General features: G+C 37.0%; 1 protein-coding gene across 5 annotated transcripts in view; it reads right to left on the minus strand.

The window, feature by feature from the left end:
• Positions 1 to 12,092, minus strand: part of COG5 (component of oligomeric golgi complex 5) — a 189,687-nt gene that overhangs the window by 58,546 nt on the left and 119,049 nt on the right. For all 5 annotated transcript variants that reach the window (XM_086886775.1, XM_086886774.1, XM_086886777.1 and 2 more), the window contains 3 exons: positions 1,585 to 1,750; positions 384 to 496; positions 212 to 289 (listed from right to left, as the gene is read on the minus strand). In XM_086886775.1, the coding sequence (XP_086742901.1) occupies positions 212 to 289; positions 384 to 496; positions 1,585 to 1,750 (357 nt within the window). The remainder of the gene's footprint in view (positions 1 to 211; positions 290 to 383; positions 497 to 1,584; positions 1,751 to 12,092) is intronic.

The following is a 12,092-nucleotide window of genomic DNA, read 5'->3' on the forward strand; positions in this document are numbered from 1 at the left end:
AAACTACAATAAAATTAACATGTTTACATCCTACAGATATAACCCACAGACCACAAATATATCCTTCAGTGTTAGTTTGAGTTCCAACACTTTCCCCTCAATTTAATTTTTTTTAAAAAATGGAACTGTAAAATTGTAAACAAACTCATTCTCTCATCACGTTTTTATTAAGAGATTTACTAAAGCATATTCAGCTAAATTAAAACTTTACCTTAACTATCTCCTCTATGAAGCAGACATGTGACACAGGATCTCTTTTCTTTGCCAATACTTTCTGCAAATGCTGCACCTGTAAGAGAAAATTTATTGAGAGGGAAAGTGACATCTAAATTCTTACATCCAAAATTGCATGATGAGACAAACAGGAATTAAGTGCAGAGTACCTGTCCGCAAGCAGCACAGATCTGATCCATGAGTTTCTCCATGTTTGTCCAGAGGGCTGCTCGAAAAGCTGCTGTGTTCCCAGGTGTTGGCATAGCAGCTCTACCAGGGCCACCTAAAATGGTTTTTAAACATACACAGCAGCACATTTCAGCTTCCACAAATGAAAATTTAAATACTGGAAATATAGATCTCCATGCACTTTGATAGGTACTTTTTTAAGCAAAAAAAAACCAAAGCAAAACAAAACAAATACCTTCAGAAGAGAGCTTTGTGAATGACCTCAGTTGTCTCAACTGAGGAGCTGACTACACTCTGAAGTTCAGTGGGGATACTTCATGCTCGTGACTGTTACATGCTCTACCAATTCAGACCTCCCCAGAAACACCACAGTAATGCCAAAGAGCAGTTTTGCAGGATGTAAGAACAAAGCAAAATGTCAGAGAGAGTAGCTGTAAAAAACACAGCTCTTACCAGCTCAGGACTCAAATGCATAGACAAACTGCTAAAAAAAGTATGTTCTTCCAGCTGAAGAACATGCAGCTTCTAAATCACCTCACTTGAGAGAGGATGCATTTCTGTATTATGCCACTGATTATGGGTCTGGTCCCCCACCTTGCTGCAAGCCTTTTGAAAAAAAATTCAATGTTCGTAACACTGAAGTTCAACTTTGCCTACCCACCAGTACTTTTTGGTATCTGAGCTAACTGGGAACTTAATGTTTCATCGTGCAACATTTCTTCATATTGAATAATCTGCTTTGAAACAATTTTCACCTGACAAAAGCATAACAATGCAGTTGCAGGCTTCTTCCATTGATTGCAAATAATTTCAACCTGTAATTCTCCCACCAATACAAAGAAAGCAGAATTTGGAGTCATCTTTCCATGATAAACAGCTAAGAAAATGCTGCGAAGTTGAAATCTAATGAGGACAATTTTCTGGGCAAGTTAGGAAGGAGCAGCAGGGAGAAATAAAGGAAAACCTCTGAGCCAAATATCAGCCAGACCCAATTTTGTTAACTTAAATGATTTAGAATTACGTGTTTTCTGAGATATGCCTACTCCCACCCTCTACTGGTTAAAGCAAGCAGGGAAATTTTTCTAGATCAGGCTTGGATATGAGAGTTTCTTCCATTTTATAACTTACTGTACTCCTATAAAAAAGAATCAGTTACCATTCCCTGTGAAACAAGTATCGCACCTCTTGTGATGGCTTGAGATGGTTGGGTCAACACTTTGATATCCAATGCATTTTTTATGTTCTCTTCCAGCACTGTGCAGTATCCATCCACCACATTGGCAATGGTATCCTTCAAAGTCCCAAGATTATGGAAAACCTGAAGAGCAGTTCCCACTTGAGTAGGATTCTGAAGAAAGAAGGTATTAAAAAAATAATGATTATCTTTAACTGTACTATTGAGATGTTTTATCCATGATGAGACATCATTTTAGTGGGCAAGTTCATCTTATAAATTCAGTCTGCTATCCTCTGAATATGAATGGAAAGAAAGGAACTGGAAGCACTGCTGGCAGTATCTAATCTGGGGTGGGTTATCAGTGACTGATCCAGTAATTCTGAGATTAGTTACAGTACAGCTGTATTCAGCGATGGTGTAGCTAGTAGTACTGCTTTAACATGCAGTGCTTTTTACACTACTGTCAGTTAAGTCCCAAATAGTTAATTAAATGTGATACAGGCTTAAAAAAAGACCTAACGAAGCATGAGAAGAAGCAAGCAGGTCAAGCCCCTACTACTGACTACTGCAAAATTTAAGCTTGTATATCTACATTTCTATTTGTAATGCTGACAATAACTGCATTTTCCTCACAGCAGAATTAAGAAATAAAACAATGCAGTGATTATTTCTGAAGGTTAAAAAATTTTTTAAAAAAAGAATTAAAAAATAATAATAAAAAAAGCTCAACAGAGGGGAGTGAAAACTGTCCAAAAACTGTCCAGGTCCACTATTTGAGAGACCTCTGACAAAGATTGATGATAATTCCACTTAGCAACACTAAACACTGACATGGGTGCTATTTAGCAAGAGAAAAGCCTCAAATTGTTGCCTTTGGAAACTAAGCACTGCCATCCATACACTGAATACTGCTTTTTTAATTAGTATTCACAGGCAATTAGTGGAGGGGGCAATCAGTTGATCATACACAAATTAGAGATGCAGTCTTTTGTCATTTTTCTTAGTCACTTCTGCCAGTAGTAAAGAACATGATCTGACAAATGCTGGCAGTCAGAATGGACAGAAGCATCTGAGACCACTGGCACTTCCCACTGCAAAGGCCACTCTGGCTTTGGCCATGGTGCGGCTGCTGTGCTGAGGATGCACTTGCTGCTACACCCACCTATAGCAACAGGTTTTCTGATCTGCTGGCATGAGTTCTCCTCAAACACAGCGTTTCAGAGGTCACACCCCTGTAGCTGCGCATTTGTGCCATTTTTTCTAGGGTTCCTATAAGATCAAAACCACAGTTAAAGCAAAAAAAGCCAGATCACATCTTCCTTCCCAGCTCCAATGAGGAGTTTCCAGGTTTAGTGGAAAGCAAAGGAATATCAGGCATGTATTATGGTTTGCAGACCTTATACTAACTATACCAGTTTCTTTTTCCAAACAGTGTGGGAGTTAATGAGCATTCCCAGCATAGTATTACGGGTCTGGGACTTGTAGGTTTAGTTTCTTGACAACTGGGTATGCTGTAAAATTTCTAAGCATCCTGTGGGTGTGCTTGTGGAGGTGGGAAAGTAAGCCATAAAGACTGGAAGATTAATGGGATGTCAGAAAATGAAGAGTACTATAATGCAGGGAGGGAATCTGGGGACAGAATGAGCAAGAGAAAGAAAATATAAATGGGAAGAGGATGGTGAATAGAATGAAAAGACTCTGGCAGAAAGAAAGAGAATGAAACTGAAAGGAAGAAAAGACACACCTCATTTACCAGCCTTTCCTAAATTGTTCTAATTTTTACAGAATACTTACACAATTATGAAACCAGGTAGAGAGTCAGTAATACAAAATCAATACTCTACTGTTACTATAAGAGCGCTCAACTACATTTCAGTCAGGCTCTGATGTTCATATATTAAACAACAAAAAAATGGAACAGCATCAAAAGGTGAGCTGGGTATTATCCACCCTTAAATAATCAATGGCCAGATACTTATTTTCCTGACAAATAGGCAATACAGGCACAAATAATTGCGGGCAAAAAATCAATCTTAGAGGTCCCACATGACAGTTTAGCAAACTAACTCTGCAGCTACTGGCCAAGAAAGACATTAAAATATACTCCAAGTGAGCTGGAACTATATTTCAAAACAACTGGTTTTAGGCAGAAGTTTCAAATCAAAATGGATAATTATGGAAACCTGCTATTCACTCAAAGTATCTTCCAAATCTAGTACCAAAATTAAAATCAGAATGGAACAAAGACTATGCAGGTGGCCTATTTCTTATTTGCTTTAAATTGTGGACATGGCCACAGACAGAGAGCTTCTAGCTCATGTATTCATCTTGTATGGAAATAGAGACATATCAAATCCCAGACAATGTAGAACAAAGTGTATTATTTTATTTGATTCATATACAGTCATTTTCTCACCTCAGGAAACAGTTTTTGTTTCATATGCCCCAGACAGGCTATGTAACAGTCCATTGTTGGTTTATGACTAATCCTAAGAGAATGGAAATCTGTATGCACAGCTAGTTTCTAGGTTTAGACAATATGTTAAAAAAAAAATAAAGCCCCACTTGGGACAAAAATTATGTGAAAAGAAAATGTTGAAAAACAGGACAGAAATGAATTATTATACTTTAAGGCTTGCATATACATCTCAAAATTGAACTGTTTATTGTTAATGCACACTGGACAAAAAATTAAGAGCTTGATATATTTCAAAAATTGCTATTATTAGTAGATTTTATAGATAAGAATTTTTCCCTAATATTTTCCTTCTACCTGAGAAAGCTTAAAGCTAAACAGTTCTGAGATTTGAAAGGCTGCCATAATTTTTATCAAGAGGAAAGCATGCCTATAAAGTTAAAAAGAACTGACTACAACAGCAATCTATAAAGAAAAAGGGAATCACATCAGAGAATAATATTCAGAATTGCTATCCAACAGGAACAATATGGAAAATAATATAACTACTTTTGAGATGGAATTTAATTAGTTCATCAGCAGTATTTTATAACCAAGTTGTCTGCCACTGCAGGCAACCACACTTAGCAATTTTAGTGTTCTCCTTAGAATCTCTGTCTGTAAAAACATTGTACATTTCCCATAAACTTGAAGCTATGGCAATCAAGAGAGTAGAGGACAAAGAAAAACATAAGAGCATTTAGTAATATGTTAGCAATACAGTATAATCTAAGTGCATAAACACAAGCATACACAAGTGAAGTAAAAACATGACCCCACAACAACACTACCTACTCAAAAATTAACTACAGTGATCTTCATATTGCAAAAATTGTTGTGAATCAGGGAGTTAAGGAGAAATGGCATTAAGTCCACCAATAATACCCTTCTTCATTCAAAGCACTCCTCCATCTGGCAAGTCACAACATAGTATGTTACAGATACATGGAAACTAAATTCCACAAATGCAAGAGCTTAAGGAAACTCAGTAAATCATCAGCTCAACATATGAAGAAAATAAGAGAAAAATAAACATGATCAAAAGCTAGTTCTACCATGAAACAAATAAAATATCAAAGTTTCTCAGTACCCATAGATTCAATAGCTTGGTCAGAAGGTTGATACCAGTCATGACTTGGAAAAAAAGGCATGGGTGTTTCAGTTTATGGTTTTGCAAAACAGATACTCATTCAGCAAAAATGATGAAGAGATGTTCACACCAGATGTATTTTGTCATTTTTTCTATGAATGAGAACCATTCATTTTATTGACATAATTTCTGACTAATGTTATCCCATCCCATTCCATTTGGTTCTGTAGACAATCATAGACAAATAGAAAAATAAGTGTCATGCAGTCATTAGTATGAATGTGGGTTTTTTTCACAATTACATCATGTGGTTGTTTCAAAGAGCAAGTGACTTAATAAGCCAGCAGATGCTGTCCAGGCCAGCATGGCAGTTACAGTCATTCTCAGAGCACAACCCCTTCTGGTCACCTCCTTTCCCACACAGACAATAACATGCCAAGACTAAACAGAAATGCCATTAAAGACTTCAAAAATTATATCTTACTTTTCTAATTCGAAAGTATCTCCTTGCACAGAAAACAATTTTGTTTTGTCCACTGCAAGTATGGCAACTATTTTATAAGGGCCAAGATTGTAGTCTTTTATTTTATGATTGCCATTAGAACTATCAGAATAGTCTTCTGAAAGCATGGCTAAGGCAAGAGCAATAATCTTTTTCATCATTAGAAATGCAGCTTGGACGAGCAAACCTGCTCCTCACAAGGGAATGTGGTGACGACACCGAGCTAATTTGGGGATAGGAAGATTCCTAGCATAAGGTTGAACCAAAAATAAGAAACTTGTATAACAGGCAAACCTAATGGCTCAAGTGCTTCCAAACTTACACTCCACCTTCTCAGGGTACAGGATTCACTATGTGGATTGTTCTTCTCTACCCAGTTCTGTCTTAGGGAACTTCACATCGCTATTTCTTTATCTAGTACAAATCTGTCCCTAAGATCCCATGCCACAGGGTTTTCACCTGTGTGGACTATCAACTTCCTTTTCATACGAAAATGTGTTAATTGGCAAAAATATTTATGGTCAGTATCTGAGACAATTACTATTACTTTCATGAAGAATCGGTATTACAAATGTAATTAGTTATTAAGTTTCATGCAGTTAAATTTCACAAGTACCTACACCACCAATAATCAGAACACCTCTCCAAGGAAATGCTCTTTTACAGTACAGTTTGGAAGGATCACATACAGAGGAGTCAAACTTGGACTAGTCCCTGACTTAGAAATTATGTTCCATAGCTACTAATGTATTAAAGGACATTTCTATTTTGGTATTAAAATCAGAACAGTGGCTCTGACTGAAAATCTTCATCATTCTGCAGAGAACAGATAACCCTGTTCAGGAGAGGCTGTGGCAGAAAACCAATAGAAAACTTTCACTGCTGATAGGGAGAGAGAGGGAGAGGGGGGGAGAGGGAGAGGGGGAGAGAGGGAGAGAGGGAGAGAGAGAGAGAGAGAGAGAGAGAGAGAGAGAGAGAGAGAGAGAGAGAGAGAGGGAGAGAGAGAGAGAGAGAGAAATAACGCAATAGCTGTGATTTCAGTGTGCTGTCATATCGTTACCTCATGCAAAACATACACCATGTCCCATACAAAAACATTAAAAGTGTAACACAGCTCAAAAATAATTACATACATTCCTTAGTTGAAGGAAGATGCATAATTATTAATTAGTCTAGGAATCACTTAAACAGAGTGGTCTGACAACATGGCGAGCAAGGAATACTTCAACATTCCCTAACCATGGAGAAATAATCAGCACTAAACCACAGCGATTCCAGAATAGGATGTGCACTGAAATAACCAAACTTGTAAACTAAAGTGTATTCTCTGACAAGGCACACAAAAGACTATTGCAATCCTTACAGAGTAAGTGCAAAAACAGTTTCCAGATTATACTTCTGAGTATCTTTGACTGATATTTAGTACTAACTTATTTCATATGACAGAAGATTTGATATATTTGGAACTATTTCACTTACTTTTTAAAGTTTACTTCATGCAGCTCCTTTTGTTTGTAGAAGACAGCAGTTGCAATTTCCAACACAGCACATGTTTACAAGGTCCAAAAAAGACCCCTCTGAGAGGCTAAAAATCCCCAGTCAAGACATTCCTTTACAGTGTTTGGCCCTCCTCCCCTCTCACTACCATTACAACATGCTGCCACCTTCCAATAATTTTCCCATAAATAACAGCACTATCCCTAATGACAAGCACTACTCGAAGACCAAGTGATAGAGAAAGCTTTGCAAACACTTGCAGCTACCCAGTTCTTAGTCATCTCTTACAGACACCAGAAGTGAAAACAATGAAGAGTTACTCCATGAAAAGCTGCAGTTCAGTTTAAAGAGCTCAAGCAGGTAAGAAGTGAAGAACGCTTGGCCACCTAAGTCGCAGTCAAGGCAAAATGACCTACTAAGCAGAATTAATAACTTGGTAAGAATGGTTGGAATTCTTGCTTTGAGGTATAACTCAGCTATTTTAATTGTAGAAAAAGTAACAAAAAACTAAAAGTAGAAATTAAATGCCAATGAAATTCAGTTTCAGTCTAAAAACAGTATTTTATTCCATTTCCAAATGTCCATGCCTAAAAAAAATTAATTGATATATCACTACTCCTAAAAATGAACCTACTTAGGGAATCTCATCTCTGTGTTCATTATCACCCCATCTGTCTTTTACTCTGTTCATCTCTAAAACCTGAGCAATAAATGAAAAGGTCAAATTGACAATGTAAAGCCAGAGAATACAGACTTCTTTCTAATGATATCCCAGATCTTCCTGTTTTGGCCTTTGCAGTGTTGGGAGGAGCGAGATGTTAAAATATTATGATTTGCTATAGAGATATCATAGGTAATACTGATGTAACACATTGGCTAGATCACAAAGGAACACTTTAAGCCTTAAGAGGCAAGAGTCTCAAAACCAAACACTTAAATATGGTTAGGTTATAACATCTACCTTCTGTGAGACCATGTTTGAAATACACAACCTCTTTTGGCAGAAAGACTTTCATATGAAAGGAGAACAGCCACAAAGCAGAGTTATAAACCCCACCATGTCCTCAACCTAGGTCAGCCTTTGTTTCTTAGAATAACAAGAAGGAAATAGTAAGAAGCATTGTGCTACAAAGGTTGAGGAGGGGAAAAAAAAACAAACCAAAAAACAGTCACAATAAAATACTAGAAAGCAAAGAAACAAGATTTTTCAACACAGCTAAATAGCCTGCCAAAACACTTATTCACCATAATAGTGTAATCAAAGCAACAGATGGCTAAGAGCTAATGGGACAGAAAGGCATCAGGAACTGTTGTAAAGAATTATCTCATGGAACATCAAGCAATGTTCCAAAGTTTACCAAGCTTTAGGCTATCAATGTGACAGCAATTTCAAAGAGAGTATTTGGCACCTGTGAGGACAGATCAGCTAGACTGAGCAGCCTATAACAATTGCATATTTTATGCTGCAATGCTCTATTTGAGTGTAGGAATAGTATAAACTCAGAGTAGAAATGATACAAAATGAAAAAACTAGTCAGGCATCATGGAAATGGGGGCTTCTGAGCCAAATCAAGCTTCTTAAAATGCTTCTCTCATCTCTTACACAATTTGGCCAATCTCTAAAACCCTTACTGATAACAAACCAGTTCACACCTGAAGATGTGGCTTCTCTAGTAAAACCACAGCTGTCTCTTTCTGATGAAGTTTAGAGAGCAGAAGGTGAGATTGCAGCATCTCTCCTGTCCTTATGCAACCCCAACTTGTACCTGCTGATTCAACTCCCATTACTGAAGAACAGAAGTATAAGGACACAAAATCTCATTACTAATTTTGATATTAAGACAAAAGCTTGTGATCAGATGTTTTCTTCCACCTCACAATATCATTATGTACATACTCACTCTATTAGATGGTTCAGGAAAGCCATTACAAAACAGAAATGTCAAGTTTCACTTTTAACTCAATCTTAACAATTAACATTAGGAATTAGCTGCTGAAGGGTTATAACATGTTTTTCTCTCCTTATAAAAAAAAAATCCTATCTCAGAAAAAATATACTTTAAATTGTATGCTTTGAATGATTTAAGTATCTACCAAAAGCCATCTGGATTTTCTTGTTCTCCTGCTAGTCTTTGCAACAAGATAATAATTACCTATGCAAGTGACAACATCTCATTTCTGGAATCTGTGCATACATTGTCAACAGCCCTGAAGTGCCCTCAAGTATTTAAAAGGAATGAACTTTAAGAAGCTATTTTATTTTAAATTCTTTTTAGCTAATATTTTCGTACTCAACTACAGACAGACCTCCATCAAGGTCAGATTTGCTGTTGGATGTAATTTTAAAACCTTTTTTCTTTCTTCTTAATACAAAGTTCAAATTCATTTTATCACACACCTACAGGAAAGTCTGCAGATAATTTGGTGAAGAATTGTAGGTTGCCAAGACTGCTGGGGATGCCCTAATCCACCTGTGTGCTCAAAGAAGGGTTTACCACACCAGTCTGCTGAGGAATGAGCCATAAGACACTCTTTCTGCTCCATTTTCCCTTCCTAGTTCTTCTTACAGTTCCTGGAGAATGCAACAATGGATTTGTGCAGTCATTTTCATCAAGTTTCACTGAGGCCAGCTTGGAAGAGAGCAAGTGCATGTATACAGCCAAACATGTCTTCAGTGCTGGCAGCATTACCCACACCCTGATAACAATGTGAGTCTTCCAAGTCCTCTTGTAAATTTGTCCACTGGGAAAAGCATGGCAAAACTGGCCTCTTTTTGTTACAGATGTAGGCATATAAATGTAGACATTTATAGAAATAGATTTTGTATTTCTAGGTTTTTTATTTTTAAAGAAAAATGTCAGTCCCTTTAAAATCAAATGGGCAAAGCTAGATCATACAAAAACTTTACAGTGAAGGAAAAAAACCTGAAGTCCTCTGCAGAAAAATATTGTGCCTAGCTTTGCCTGCAACTAACACAGGCATTGGGATCCAGTTTGGCCACTGAACACAGGCAGTCCCCCCCTCACTTCAGCTGTCAGCCAGCAGTGCATCCTGAAACCTTCACACAAATGGGGGCGCTTATTGGGGGTGCTGCCTGCAGAAGGACAGCAGGGAAGTCAAAGAGAAGAAATAAGCACCTCAGTGCACCTCTTCTTCCACACAGATAACATTATTCATCATCCAAGAAGTGCAGTATTTTGATGCAAGATTTATCCTTTCTAATGCCACATACTGTTCAGTTCCCTGTGTCATTTCAAGCTTATCCAAAGCTTTAAATCTTTTTTTGTTACCATAAATGTAACAATGTACGATAATGCAGAATTTCATGTGGCACTGAGTAGCAGATCAAGAACATGATGAAGCACTGATTTTTCTTCTGAGAGGATTAAGACAGAGCAGATTTTTAACCTGAGAAAGAAGCAAAATGAATTATATTATCTTATTTAGATGAGTATCATGGCTAGTCGTTCATATTTTTCACTCTGCTCTATGCAGATGTGGCTTATTAATGTGTTGTATGTTCTTGTTGGATCACCTAATTGCATTATTGCAGAACCTGTTAACAATCAACAGTCAACAGTACAAACCACAAATAGAATTACAGTCTGGGAGAGGCGTTTAACAATAACATACTATCTTATCTGGAGAGAAAGAACCTCAGTGTAGCTTTAGTTTTGAAGAGACACAGACACACAAAGCAAAAATTTAAAAGGCTGCGATGGATTATACAGAGATCTAGCCAAAGCCCACGTCAGTCTCTGCTCAGCTGCATCCCTGGAATTTAGCAGAATTTCATATATGCTGTTCACCTTTGAGTATCTACAGCAAATCACAAATATTTTAATCAATTTGGTATGAAACCCTTAAATGGACTTAAACTTTATTTAACCTCATTCTATAGAGATTAGACCCATGTAATTAAAACACTGCAAAACTGATAAAGAAAAACTTCCATGGTTCCCATTCCAGTCTCACCTCAACTGTTTTCAAGAAGATCTAATCTTAGCCTACCTTTCTGCATCTGTAGCAATGCAAACACCACTTCCTTCTTTCACTGCTTTACCTTATCCATCCCCCCGCTCCAGCCCTTCTGCAGTCTTGTTCTCAGAACAGCTCTTTCTATTCCTATCTTTATCTCTGGAGTTACCTTCAAGTCCTAAACTTGGTTTCCAGTTTCCAGTTTCTGACACAGTGTTCCCAGTCCGCTTCATTATACCCCTACAGTATATTTTATTTACAAAGCCTTTCACAGCTGAGCAGTTCACAGTAGTGACCCAGGCTTCTATGCATATAAATAGATGAATCAATCATCACATTTGCATTAATTAACTTAAAAGTACTAGAATCAGATACATTTTTGCCCTTGTAGGCATTATCTAGTCTTTGTGCAGTTTCAGTTTCTCATTGTGGTCAGAGTTGTCCAAGACATAATGGTTGACAGTTTTCCAGTCCAGAGAAAACACCTAAACAGATGGACAACCAGAACACAGAAACAGACTATGCAACAGCCTCTAATTTAAAATAATTTCTGTCTGCAAAGAAAGCTGAACTCAATATTATTAAACATTCCTGTGTTTTCATGATGGATATTCTATGAGAAGTAGTTTTTTAGTGATCACAAATGACATTTACTAATTGGTATGAAACCAAACTAAGTGCTTCATATTTCAAAATAACTAGTCTCAATGGGGAGATCTAAAACACAAGGTCATTTTTAATAGCTTTCTAAAGTATTCTGACTTTCTTTTCCTCCTCTCACACACACTGCATAGCTACTAATTCCTTAGAATTTATTAATACCTAAAATTTTTGGAACAGTAATGCCATCTGAATTCTTCAAAAAAGCATTATCTAACTGTAAGTTAATATATATTTAAAACATCATCTACAATGGAAGATTAAGTTTTCATGTTTAGTTGACAATTGGTCAAATTAATTGATATGAATCTCTGAAGAAAAGGACCAGAAG

Source organism: Cyanistes caeruleus, chromosome 4 (genome assembly GCF_971803275.1).
Source record: "Cyanistes caeruleus chromosome 4, bCyaCae1.hap1.1, whole genome shotgun sequence".
NCBI classification, from domain to species: domain Eukaryota; kingdom Metazoa; phylum Chordata; class Aves; order Passeriformes; family Paridae; genus Cyanistes; species Cyanistes caeruleus.